We start from the raw sequence: 14,460 nt of genomic DNA, 5'->3' as shown, positions 1-14,460 counted from the left end.
CGTATGGGCGATGGTATCCGCTGAGAATAAGTAACAGTAGTCTTCTCCTATGGTGAAGCGTTACTTATTCGAGGTAGTGTATTATCATGGCAACTCGTTGTGAAGGTGTTCACAATATGAGATATACTTGATGATGCCAATTTATAACTAATGTAGTTGGCTATGTACAGAAATGATGCAAATGCACTAATTTGTACATTAGTTAAACTATTTGCGTAACCTGAGGCTTTAGCCCTAAACTATACTGTAGACCTGTTAGTTTAACTTGTGTTCCAGGAAGAATAATGGAATCACTGGTTAAAGAAGCATTGCAGAATCATCTAGACAAGACTGCAGTAATAGTTAAGACAGCATGGGTTTGTTAAAGGGGGGTCTTGTCTGACCAATTTGATTGGATAGTGTAATGTAGTCACAAAAGAACTGAATGCCAAAAATATTTTGATATCATATACTTGGATTTCAGGAAAGCTTTTGATACTGTTGCACATGGCAGACTGCTGTACAAATTAGAGAGGTATGGCATTAAGGGTAAGTTGGTACAATGGATAAAGGGATGAGTTGAGTGGGAGATGACAGCGTGGTAATCAGTGGACCCTGCCCTTCGTGGACAAATGTTATTAGTGGAGTTCCCCAGGGTTCAGTGTTGGGCCCATTGTTTTGTATATTTATCAGTGATATTGATGAAGGCATATCAGGTTTAATGTCCAAGTTTGCAGGTGATACAAAGGTTGGCAGGGTTGTTAACGACAGTAAAGACAGTATGCTATTCCAACTGTATCTAGATAAGTTGGGAAAATGGGCTGAGAAGTGGCAACTGAAGTTTAACATTGACAAATGCAAAGTACTGCATATGGGTAGCAATAACTGAAGAGAAACGTACTGACTGTGGTACTACACTTAGGGAAGTGGAAAGTGAAAAAGACCTGGGGGTAATTGTGCGGTCAAATATGAAGTTCACTGAGTAGTGTAGATGTGCTGCCAGGGCAGGTCATGGGGTCTTCTCAGTGATATATAGGAATTTTGCTAGCAAGGACAGGGAGGTGATTATCCCATTATACAAGACAGTGGTAAGGCACACCTAAATTACTGTGTCCAGGTCTGGAGGCTTCATTTTAGGAAGGATGTAGAGTTACTAGAACGAGTACAAAGAAGGGCAACAAGATTGGTGAGGGGAACAAAGTGGTGCTCTTACCAAGAAAGGCTTAAGTTCTGCAAATTGCAGCACCTGGAGAGTAGGCACCTGCGAGGTGATCTGATTGAGATGTATAAGGCCTTGAATGGCTTGAGCAAGCTGAATGCTTATGGGATTCTTCCTGTTGCTCAGATTAAGAACCTAGGGACACAGATTCAAATTTAGGACCGACAGTTGTAGAATAGATTTGCAGAAATTTGCCTTTAGCCAGTGGGTAGTTGATTGGTGGAACAGGCTTCCATCTTTTGTTGTGGAAGTTTGATAGCCTAAATAAATTTAATGCTGAGTTGGACAGGCATTTGGAACAAATGGAGGGGTGAAATGGGAGGGTTTTTTTTTTTTTTTTTTTTGGCTGATGTTGCATAAGCTTGCTGTCTTGCATTGTATGCCTCTACTAATGCTAATATTATTTCAGCGTTGGAACAATTTTCCTGATACTGTTTACGCAAGGTTTTCACTTAAAATTGCCTGGTGATCCAGAGGATCACTAGTTCATCAGCAATTTCCTGGATAGTTAAATACTGCTCAGATTAGCAATCATTTCATCACTGCTTGAATGTGATCTTCAGCTTGAACATTGGTCATCTTTGACAAATTCTTATCAATTTTGGAAATCATTGACTGATAAATGACAGCTTGATCTAAATGTGCATCACAAAATGCAGTTCTTATTAAGAACTGCATTTTGGAGGAATTCTGCTCTTTTCTCCCTGAACTCCTTGATGCATTCATGTCATTTCACTTTTGTATTCTTTATGGTTATGATAAGCCAAGGATGCATGTGAACTTCATTGTATGCTGCTCATTACTGGTTTGGTGGAGTGGACACAGCACAAACTAGCAATATGGCACTTACACACACACTCAACAGATTTCCCTTTACCTCCACCACATATTCTGTAAAAATAAATTCTTAGAACTGCTTGATCAGATCTTATATATAATTGACTTACTTACTCTGTATCTACTAAAAACAAAGTTAAACGGCAGTGATTTTGGATTCCACATGGAACCTTTTTATCAGATCAAAGGAGGGGTGGAAAGTTAAAGCACTTAGACTTATGCTATGGGTGCTGCATGAAAATTTTGACCTCGTGTTTAAATATAAAATATTTAAACATGGGATCTGGATTCTGATAAGAGGAAATAATCCATATGGTAAACATGAGAGAACCAAGGATGCACTATGGAGAAAACCTTTCAAGAATGTCTGCAGTGAACATATTCTTGCTGTGTTCCTTGACAAGAGATGAAACAAAGTAAGAATAAACTGATAGAATGACACCTAAACTTTATTGAATCCAGGGCTTCAGAAATATGCTTACCCACTGATAATTTTCAGTAATAGACAAGAAGATTTTTAGTTTTGCCTACAACAAATTTAAAAAAGCAGTTACTTTTGTGATGCCAGTAGCTTTCAACCATAAATGCATGCTTCCTATGTGCTATCATTACCACTGAGCATCAACTCTGTTCTTGTATCACATTAAGCAATAAAGGCATGTCTTGTACCACATTATTGAAGTGTACACCTCACTACACATTGCCGTTTTATGAAAATTCAGGCAGATTTAAATGTATTTGTTAGTACTCATAATCTGTGCTCCCCTTCTCTCTCTTCCCCACACACACAAATGAAGCCATAAAACAGTAGGACAGACAGAGATTAATGTATATACAGTAAGCACCAGTTATAGTGATCACTGGTTATTAGACTCAGCTGCTTTATAGAATCAAATTTCAAAGAACTGATTCAAATCAGTAAAATGCACTACACTTTCATCGTTTATTAGAATCACATTTTCGGTTATAAGAATCAATTTTGAACTCCTCTGTGATATTTTTCTAAAGCACATTTCTAGAGGTCACAACCATAAAACAAAAGCAATTTGCAATTTTCGGTTTATTGGGCTTTTTTGTTTGTACAGTCTGTTATAAATGGGTATTAAACTCGATCTTATTGCATTTGCAATAATACAGATAGCTGGAATTCTGATTTTTTAAATTTTTTTATTTTTTATTTTTATTATTATGTTGAAATGTGTTTCCCCTTCACTGAAATTTGCTCTTCATTCCTGTATCTAAACATTATAAACTTTTTACTCCATACTCACTTGTGTGTGTGTCATGTTAATTCCAATTTGTGCATGCCATGTGCTTTGTTATTGATTGAGGCTATCTTTTTTATTATGTTTTCAATTTTACTATCCAAAAAAATGTCAGTGAACAAAAAGAGAGTGAATTTGAGTGCGAAAGATAAGTTATGAATTATAGAAACATACAACAAATTGAACTTAAGCAATATGTCTCAAAGGGAAATAGCAGTAAAATTAGCAGTGCCTCAGTCAACTTTATCAAAATTATTAAAATAACATCGCACATTAAACGCTAATGTGATTAGTGAAACCAGAAAAAGGAAGTGTGAAGGGAAATGCCAAACTGTAGATGAAGCTCTGTTCGTTTGGTTAAAACAGGCCAGCTCTTTTAATGCACCAGTCAATTGTAGCATTTTGCTGAAAAACTACACAGTGTTTAAGGCGACGATCGATGGCTGACAAGATGGAAGGAGAGGCACTATATTGTTTACAAAAAACTTCACAAAGAGAAACAGGATTCCGATGATTCTGCAGCTAACTGCTGGTTGAAAACCTCTTGGCAAACTGTGTTAAACACTTAAATCCTGAAGACATTTTTAATACAGGTGAAACAGGGTTGTATTACAGGGCCACCCCAGACCAATTGCATGACTTTTAAAAATTCCTCTGCATCTGCAGGAAAGAAGATCAAAGACAGGATTACAGTTCTTTTGACATGCAACATGACAGGAATAATCAAGATGAAGCCGTAAGTTATGGGCAAGAATAAGTCACCTAGATGTTTAAAAGGAGTGAAAACAGCTGCCTGTTTGAATGTGCCAATAACACCGATGCTTGGATGACAGCTTCTTTATTTGATGACTATCTTCATAAATGGGATTTGCAATTGGATAAGAAAAACAAAAAAATTTCTTTGGTTTTGGACAGCTGCTCAGCTTATCTAAAGTTGACTTTCATAAACATTGAATTAGTTTTTCTACCTTCAAATACCACATGACTGATTTAGCCACTCGACCAGGGAATAATAGAAACCTTTAAGACCTTTTATAGACTGGATATGAGGCGAAGAATCATCCAGTCTATAGATGATGGTTTGGGAACGTCATCTGATATTGCATCAGATAACTGTTCTAGATGCACTTCATATGACAGTGAGTGCCTTGAACGAAGTTTTCAAAACCTGCATTAACAACTGTTACAAAAAATGTGGATTAATTATTCATGATGGTCAACTAAGTCACAATACTGATCACATTGAAAAACCTGAAGGCATGGGTGAATAGGAAGTTAATGATTGGGTAGACATAAATGGTGATCTGCAAGTTACTACATCTTGACAATGAAGAAATTGTCCAGTCTGTTACTGATAATTTCGCCAAGGAGGAGGAAAATGAAGATGGACCCGAACAAATTCCAGTTGCAAAACAGCAAACTTGTAAAGCTATAGCCATCCTGAGGAGAGCATTGGAAGAAATTGGTGCAAGTGATTGTGAATATAGACTGTTATATAATATTAAAAAATCTATAAATAGACTTTGCAGTGATAATTTAAAACAATCTAAAATAAGTGACTATTTTAAATTATAATCATATTACAAAGTGTTAGGTTTAATTAATATGTATATTGATTAAGCAATGTACATAAGTATAATTTTTTTTTTATTTGGCTAACCTGTGGATAATATTCTTTTGATTTACACAATTTAATTGGTAATAAACGATTTCGATTTTAATTTAATTGGTAATAAAGTGTAAATTTGTGCTTTATATCTTTATTTTTATAGCCGGTGATAATCGGTGATAACATTCACCAATTTTTGCTTATTAGAATCGAAATTCACAATTGCAAATGTGATTGCTATAACTGGCACTTACTGTACTTCAATAACATTGATTTTATAATAACCAATCTCTCCCTCTCCCAATAATGTATTAAAAAATATTCTGATACCATAGCATGCATTTTGTTACTTTAGTTTCAGTAATGCTTGTGTTTTCCTAAGTTAACTGAAATTGAGATAAGATAATTAAATTGGAATACCAGATATTGTATTGTAGGTAAAAACATATTTGTTCATGTTTGTAATGCAATAACTAAAAATGCCTCATTATCCAAGATCCATTAGTATTCACTTTAAAAACATCCATCAGTTAAGTGTTTAAAGATGATATTATTACTAGGATATGGAAATTTCTGCTACTTCCCAGGTGGCTGTTTCTCTGCTATTTGGCATTCATTAGCGAGAAGCCAAGCATTTGAATAAAAAGATTCCTTAGAATTCAAACTGAAAATTACATTTTTATACCCTAAAATGTTAAGTGTTTTAGGATGCAAAATATATTTAAAGTCAAAAATAAATGAAAGAAAGAAAAATATACATTCCTCACTCAAACCTAGAATTTATTTTAGGTTTTGAGAATAGAAAGAAAATTGAGAATTCCTAGAATTTATTCAAGCTGTCAACTTCCACAACGACAGATGGAAGTTTGTTCCAGCAATCAACCACTTGCTGGCTAAAGGCAAACTTCCACACATCTATTCTGCAACTGTCTTTCCTTAATTTGAATTTATGTCCCCTCAAGTATGTAATCTGAGCAAGAGGAAGAATTCCATCAGTATTGAGCTTGCTCAAACCATTCAAAGCCTTGCACACCTCACTGAGATCACCTCGCAGGTGCCTAGTCTCTAGATGCTTCAATTTGCAGAACTGAAGCCTTGCTTGGTAAGAGCAACCCTTTGTTCCCTCACCAATCTCATACCCACAATTACCCAGGTCTTTTTCATTCTCCACTACCTTGAGAGTAGTGCTGTGCAGTTGGTACATTACTCTGGGGTTACTGCTACCCATGTGCAGTACTTTGAATTTGTCTATGTTAAACTTCAGTTGCCCATCTGCCCAACTTTTCTAGATCCTGTTGCAGTAGTGCACTGTCATTATTGTCAATAACAACATTGCCAACCTTTGTCTCATTTGCAAACTTGGACCTTAAGCCTGATATACCTTCATCAGTATCATTGATAAATATAGAAGAAAACAATGGGACCAACACTGAACCCTGGGGGACTCCACTAATAATATTAGTCCATGAAGAGCAGTGTACATTTATTACCAGTCTCTGCCTTCTCCAACTCAACTGTCCCTTTATCTATAGCAGCAACTTGCCTTACTGCTCCAATTTGTATAGCAGCCTTTCATGTGCAACAGCATCAAAAGCTTTCCTGAAATCCAACTATATAATGCCAAAATATTTTTTACATTCAGTTCCTTTGTGACCATATTGTAGTATACAATCAAATTGGTCAGGCAAGATGTCCCCTTAACAAACCTATGTTGTGTTTGAACTATAACTGCATTCTTGTCCAAGCATCACACCCTTGTTGCTAACCAGCTACTCAGTTTGTATTTCTCTAATATTGTTATTTTCGGTATTATGATAACAGTCCCTTTTTATCTTTTAGTGCCTCTAGTTGGTCTGTTTCATCTGTCCATTTTATGCAAAATGTTGTGTACCTCTCTAACAAGTCACTTAGTATTATAACCTCCTGTATTGCTGGTTCAGTTCATTTGTTGTAATTCCCATTCACAATGCTCTCTTTTCACATGAAGATTTCAGTACAAATCCTGACTCCTGGAGATGCTTTCATGATTACATCATTTCTAGATCATCGGCTCTTTTAATAAAAGTTCAGTTTTTCTGTATTAAAATACTAAATTTCCTCTATTTAAATTTTGGCTTTTGTTCTCCTTACATTTGTTACCTGAAGCTCTCCACTCCATTTATGTTAATTTTTGTGAATTTTAGCGTTAGCATTAGTAGAGGCATTCGATGCAAGAAAGCAAGTTTATGTGCCTTCATGCAACATCAGCCAAAAAAAAAATAAATAAATAAAAAATAACCACTTCCACTTCACCCCTCTGTTCGTTCAAAATACCTGTCCAGCTGAGCCTTAAACTTATTTAGGCTATCAACTTCCACGACAAGGGATGGAAGTCTATTCCACCAACCAACCACCCGCTGGCTAAAGGCAAATTTCCTCACGTCTATCCTACACCCGTCTTTCCTCAATTTGAATTTTTGCCCTCTCAGGTGATGATTCTGAGCAAGAGGAAGAATCCCATCAGCATTGAGCATGCTCAAACCATTCAAGGCTTTATACACCTCGATCAGATCACCTCACTGGTGCCTAGTCTCCAGACACTTTAATTTGCAAAACTTAAGCCTTTCTTCGTAAGAGCACCCCCTTTGTTCCATTCACTAATCTTGTTGCCCTTCTCTGTACTCGTTCCAGCATCTCTATATCCTTCTTGAAATGAGGCCTCCAGACCTGTATACAGTACTCTAGGTGTGGCCTGACCATTGCCTTATACAAGGGAATAATCACCTCCTTATCCCTGCTAGAAAAATTCCTATATATCATCGACAATACACCATGAGCTACTCTTGCAGCCCGTCTGCACTGCTCAGAGAACTTCATATCTGCCTGCACAACCACCCCCAGGTCCCTTTCATTCTCTACCACTGTCAGTGTAGTACCACAGAGTTGATACGTTGCTCTGGGGTTGCTGTTTCCCATATGTAGTGCTTTACATTTGTCAATGTTAAACTTCATTTGCCACCTCTCAGCCCATCTACTCAACCTTTCCAGATCCTGTTGCAGTAGCATAGTGTCAGTAGTGTCCTTGACAACCCTGCCAACCTTCGTATCGTTGCAAACTTGGACATTAAGCTTGATAAACCATCATCAATATCATTTATAAATACAGAAAACAATAATGGACCCAATACTGAACCCTGAGGGACTCCACTAATAACATTAGTCCACGATGAGCAGTGTCCATTGATTACCACTCTGTGTTCTCCCTCTCAACCACCCCTTTATCCATAGCAGCAATTTGCCTCCAATGCCACAGTGCTCCAATTTGTGCAGCAGTCTTCCATGTGCAACAGTATCAAAAGCCTTTCTAAGATCCAAGTATATAATATCAAAGTTATTCCCTGCATCCAGTTCTTTTGTGACTGTATCATAGTATCCAATCAAATTGGTCAGGCAAGACTTCCCCTAAACAAAACCATGCTGTGTCCGAGCTATAACTGAAGTCTTGTCTAGATGATCCTGCAGTGCTTCTTTAACCAGTGCCTCCATTAATTTTCCGGGAACAGAAGTTAAACTAACAGGTCTGTAATTACTTGTGTTGCCCTTTGATCCACCTTTGTGAATTGGGGTCACATTTGCACATCTCCATTCCATGGGTACTTCCCCTGAGTCCAAGGAAGCTCTCATAATTATGGCTAAGCGTTTGCTTACTTCCTTTGCTGCCTCCTTTAATATAACTGGATAGATCCCATCCACCCCAGGTGCCTTTCTTGTATTTATCTTCAACAATTTCTCCTCCAGTTTACTCTCAGTTATTACAAGATTCTCTAGCTTACTGCCAGAGTTGAATACACCTCTGGCATTCCCCTCGCTGAATAACTCCTCATGTGTGAATGTCAATGCAAAATATTCATTTAGTTTGTTAGCTACCTAAGCAGGATCATCAACAGTTGACCCATCGATATCAAGTGGACCAATCTGATTCATCCCCTTCCTTCTAGAGTTTACATAAGTAAAGAACTCTTTGCTGTTTTTCTTTGCATCCCTTGCCAAAGATTTCTCGTAATCTGCCTTCGCCTGCCTAACCTCCTTTGTAACTTGGTTACAGATCAACTTGTATCTATCATAGGCTTCTGTGTCACGTGTTAATTTGTATGTATCCCATGCATTTTTCTTCATTGCCATATGTCTCATTAGTTCATCTGACATCCACTTAGACCTAAACCTTGAACAATATTTCTTAGTTGGTATGTAAAGCCTAGTAGCTTCCAAGATAAGTTCTTTGAATGCTTCCCATTTTGAATTTGCTGTTGGTAACATCATCAGTTGGTCCCACTGTATAGAATTTAAATACAGTCTCAGTCCATCGTAGTCGCCTTTACGAAAGCAATAACCCTTCCCTTTACCCCTAATGGTAGTTACCTCTTTGAGTAAATCCCACTTCAGCACACTGTGACACTGCCACCTATTGGTTCATTTACCTGTAGATTCTTTATGCATGAAGAATCACTACTGATAATCAAATCAAGAGTATTACTCCCTCCAGTTGCCTCCCGAACATGCTGATGTAGAAAACAATCATCCACAAAAGCCTTGCTAGTGTATGAGTGACCAGCCCCAAATTCCAGTCAATATCTGGGAAATTAAAATCTCCCATCATAAGACTCTCTGATTTACTGGCCCTCTCTATTTCCCTGTACAGTTTCTTATTATACTCATCAGAGTCATTAGGCCTATAGCACACTCCTACTCTCAATTTTGATCTCCCAATGCTTATGTCACACCAAACTGATTCAACACTGCACTGTCCAGCAGTGTTTCACTTTCTTGGATTTTATGTATTTCTTAACCAATAACATAACCCCTCCTCCCTTCCTATCCTGTCTATCCTTTCTGTAGACATTGTACTCCCCATATTCCAGTTCTGCATTCCTTATATCTGTATGACACCACGTCTCTTAAATCCCCACAATATCTGCCTTTGATGTTTTGAGCAATACCTCAAATTCATCAAATTTATTTACTAAACTCCTAGCATTGGTGTACACGCAAGTATACATGCACCTGTTCTTTTTCTTAGCTACCCTAACACCACCCATGTGTTTACTTTTATCCCAATGATTCCCAGCAGTCTCTGAAATATCCTGCATCTTATTTTTCAGGCTGCAGCTCATTCCAATAGAAGCAGTGCAAGAATCACTTTCACCTCTGTCAGTGGCTACTGTTAATCTATTAGTCCTTGTATCCCCCCCAATCTAGCAGTTTTCCGACCCACCTAACACTGCTTCGATAGCATCAGCAAACATTCTTGCACCCTTTCTATTTAAGTGTATCCCATCCCTGTAGAAGCAGTCTCTCCTGTTAACAAGTACAGACCAGGCTGAAAAAAATTCTACCCCTAATTTTGAGTCTTGCAAGTTCATATATTTATTGATATAGTACAAGGCCCCAAAAATGTGGCCATATGTAATGTCAATTTGTTTTCTACACCTGCAAGGGGAAAATATGTTTTGGATCAGTGATCAAAAAAATTTTATATTTGAATACATTAATGATTGTTATAAAATAGAAGATCCTCCATTTTGTTGTTTGAAAGCGAATGAACATTCTAAATTTTTAAGTACCAGTATAGCAATTCTGTTGCCATAAGCTTTCACATGAATTGAAAGTTCAGTACTTATAATTTCCAGTAAAACTTTATTATAGCTTGACAAATTTCCAGATTAATCCTGATGCTACTTAATTTTTTTTTATTGCAATCTTCCTGTTAATGATTACAAAATATTAATTATATTTTCCATAAAAATAAAGTTAAATTAGAACTTTTTATTCACTAAATTAAGAAATTTATAATACAGTATATAAAAGATATGTTACAAAATTGAGGGTATCCAAAAAGATCTACAATTTTATATAATATAAATCTTGGTGGTTTTAATATTTAGTGGTCAACAAATTTTTAAAATATTCTCTCTCTCATACACCCACCATGATTCAATTAATTAATTTTTTCCAATAGGTGTTCGGTTAGACAGGGTACGTGGTGGAAGGCAAAAGTACAGGCGAAGTCAGGACAGCCCATACCAAATTCAAACTCTACCTTGCAAGAAACCATCACTAGAAGGTCTTCTTCTTGTTTTATTTTATAGTAGAAAGTAAAATTGCTTTTAATGAGAATTAGGAACTAGCACATCATTATTTGTTTAGTATCCTTGTTCATGTTGGATGTATAGGAATAGTACAATATGCAAAGTTTAGAACTTGTATTTTAATTAATAAATATTGCAATAAATTCAGTTTCATGATTTTGAACAGAATATAAATAGTGTCAGATAATTTTAATGTTAAGTGGTACAATCAATAATGTTTTAAAGGTTCTCTTCGGGGCCGTGCAAATGAGGGGTGCATTGGATGTGCTGCACCAAGGCTCTGTGGTCTGAGGTCTGTGGGCCTCAATCGAGGGAGCCATCAAAATTTCAACATAAATAAACAAGGCCCCATAACCCCTTTTGCAACTGGGCCCCCAAGTACCTTTGCACGGCCCTGGTTCTATTGTATAATTCTTATGTTGCATAGCTATAGATCTTCTTGTATGCAATGAAAAGCTGGCATAAAAATATAATAAAAGTATATGTTGATGGTGGGAACAGGTTAGTGTCTCTCTCTCTCTCTCTGCTTTTTTATTTCTTTCTCTTCACTTAGAGCTTTTATTGTTGTTACTTAGTTATCGATTTGTGGATAGTCATTTGAAATCTTCATAAAACTGTTAATTTTTATTAACCATTTTAGTTGATTGAATTCTATTGCTGCTTGAATCTATAAATTTATTTCTAGTGAATACAGAATGATTAAAACTGGTTTTAAATTGTATTTGGAATAATTAACTATTGCCTCTAAGTGGTGAAAAATTGATATTCTTCACTACATTATAAATTCACTAATTGAAATCCTTATGGCACTGATATTACAAGGATTGCATTGCAGTTCTATCCGATGTATGCTGACATTAGATGTTGGAGTAGATCAGATGTGATTTTAAAAACTTGTAATCACAAGGAGTGATTACAAGTCTAGAGTTAGCTGCTATTAGTAACACTTAATATACTAATACAAACTGCTTTATTTGTATAACTGCTTTATTAACAAAGCATCATGTTACACAATGTCTGCACATCTGTTGTTTACACAGACAACAAAACATAATGAGTTTGTCATGCTTTAATATGAATATGCTACTGACGGCCATAAGCCTATTCACTATGCAGACAAGTCTAACATACTGTCAATCCATAATTCTGAAACTGCTACACTTGTTAAATCCTATTTCCCTGTTACATTCTGAAATATAAATGTATTTTACTGATGTCATAGTGTGCCCTGCTATTGTTAAAGGTTAAATTTCTTCAAACTATTTATGACCTATATCCTTAGAAATTGTGCTGTTAAATCCTGGAGCTGAACTGATTCACCTATAATTTTTCAATATCACTACCCACATTTCTGTTTTTTATCCATTCTTTAAATTTACATGTATACATGCTCATTTATTCTGGTTTTAACTATCAAGCAGTCATGACAAAAATAATCATCCAAAAACAAGTTGATGCCAATTTTTGAATATGAATTTTAGTATTCCTCAATTATGGTATTTGCACCCCCCCATCCTTTAATTAATCATTAAAGGGTGGGGGGGTGAAAATACCATACCCAACTGAATTATTAGTTGCTTTTCATTTGGAGAAATATATCTGTAAAAAATTCTTAAATGCACCCTTGAAGTGTAAAACATGCTGCCCTGCCACACTGTGTTAATGTTCTCTAGATTTTTTGATACCCTTGATTTAGCCCACTTCATGACAGCCAAGTCAGAGACTTAGCTTTTTCTGGATAACAACACAGCTGTTTCTAATGTAGCTTTTTTGATCCTATTATGCAATATAGTGTAATCAGAATTAACCGTTTTCATGACTTGCCTCTATATGGTATGGGCAGATGTGCTGATTAAATTCATTTGGCTATGTCAAGGCATTGAAGCATACAGTGTTTACACTTCATCTAAGTTTTGTTTTGAGCAGAAATATTTGCAAAACATTATTTTTTTCTGTGATCAATTTTGCTACTGCACACTAGATGGCTATACTTTCATCAACTCAGTAACAACAACATGTGCATTACCTTTCAATGACTGCACGTGTCGAGGTTTTTTTGATGCTTTAGGTTTTTTTCTGTGATTGGTTATTGTAGTTACTTTTTATTACATTGATTTTCATAATGAAAACTGGCAGAAATAATGATCCATAAATCAAAATTTCATTTAGCAAATCTAGTTTATTGGTTAATAATGATTCAGAAGATGATAAAGATGACTTAGCATTAACATTAGTACAGGCGTATTATGTAAGAAAGCAAGCTTATACAGGGAAGCCAAAAACATAAGCCAAAAAAAAAAAAAAAAAAAAAAAAAAAATCCCCATTTCACCCATCTATTCACTTTAAAAGTTTGTTCATATTCTACCTTGAATTTATTTAAGCTATCAACTTCCACGACAGTTGGAAGTTTGTTCTAGTAATCAATTACCTGCTGGCTAAAGGCAAATTTCCACATATTATTCTACAACCGTCTTTCCTCAGTTTGAATTTATGCCCCCTCGGGTTCGTAATCTGAGCAAGAGGAAGAATCCCATCAACATTGAGCCTGCTCAAACCATTCAAGGCCTTATGCACCTCGATCAGATCATCTCATAAATTATGACTTGTACAACTATGCAATTTGATTGAAATGAAATTTGTGATGCAACACGTGCACACACACACACACACACACATACACACACAATATAGTAAATTTGGTTTGCCTCAGATGTATGAGTGAGCAATGATTAAAAAATATATGGGTGGGAGAAGTTGTGTGGTTTTGATCAGAATGTAAACAGAAATGTTATTAGGATGGGGTTTCAGGAACACATACTTTTGGCAGTTTTATAAGCCAGCTAGCATATTATAGACTTAAAAAAAAATTGACAATTTTTGAAATACATTCTTGAAACAAAATAAAATTTTGTTTCAAGCATTTTCTATTTTCTACAGATTTTTCTATTGCTACAGATGTCAGTAATTAAAGTGATACCAAGCTATATTCTGTTGTAGTACTTGTTCATAATAATAATAATAAAATTGTAAAGTCAAGAGTAGTTTGCTCTTGGTAATAGTGCTGTAGGGTGACTCTACAAGGTACAACACTGAGAATCCTCTTTTGAACAACCTGAAAATGTGGCATTCCATCAGAAACCTGTCTGGCACAGTGTTGATAAGCACCTGTTGTGATAGGCATAAAAACTAGAGGAGTTAGGATTTTAAAAGAGGCAATTTAGCAACCTTTTGATGTTAATAGACTGTCCTTGCCACATTATTAATTTGTTTCCAGAAGTGAGAGCTGCATGCCTTCCTGTGAAAGTGGATGAATATTTGGTGGAAATTTACTACTATCTATAAGGAATTGCTAAAAGGAAAGATATATTTGCAAATTTGAATTAATGTGTACCCACATATTTTGAAATGTGTGCATGTATATGCAT

At 35.9% G+C, this 14,460-nt stretch overlaps 1 protein-coding gene across 1 annotated transcript in view; it reads left to right on the top strand.

The window, feature by feature from the left end:
• Positions 1 to 14,460, top strand: part of ERR (estrogen-related receptor) — a 130,775-nt gene that overhangs the window by 48,818 nt on the left and 67,497 nt on the right. Inside the window, exon 5 of the mRNA XM_090386344.1 lies at positions 10,905 to 11,009. Coding sequence (XP_090242470.1) covers positions 10,905 to 11,009 — 105 coding nt within the window. The remainder of the gene's footprint in view (positions 1 to 10,904; positions 11,010 to 14,460) is intronic.

Source organism: Mastigoproctus giganteus, chromosome 12 (genome assembly GCF_048544385.1).
Source record: "Mastigoproctus giganteus isolate SK-2022 chromosome 12, ASM4854438v1, whole genome shotgun sequence".
Lineage (NCBI taxonomy): Eukaryota > Metazoa > Arthropoda > Arachnida > Uropygi > Thelyphonidae > Mastigoproctus > Mastigoproctus giganteus.
Note: the sequence above shows the minus strand (reverse complement) of the source record. Positions and strands in the feature narration are given on the sequence as shown.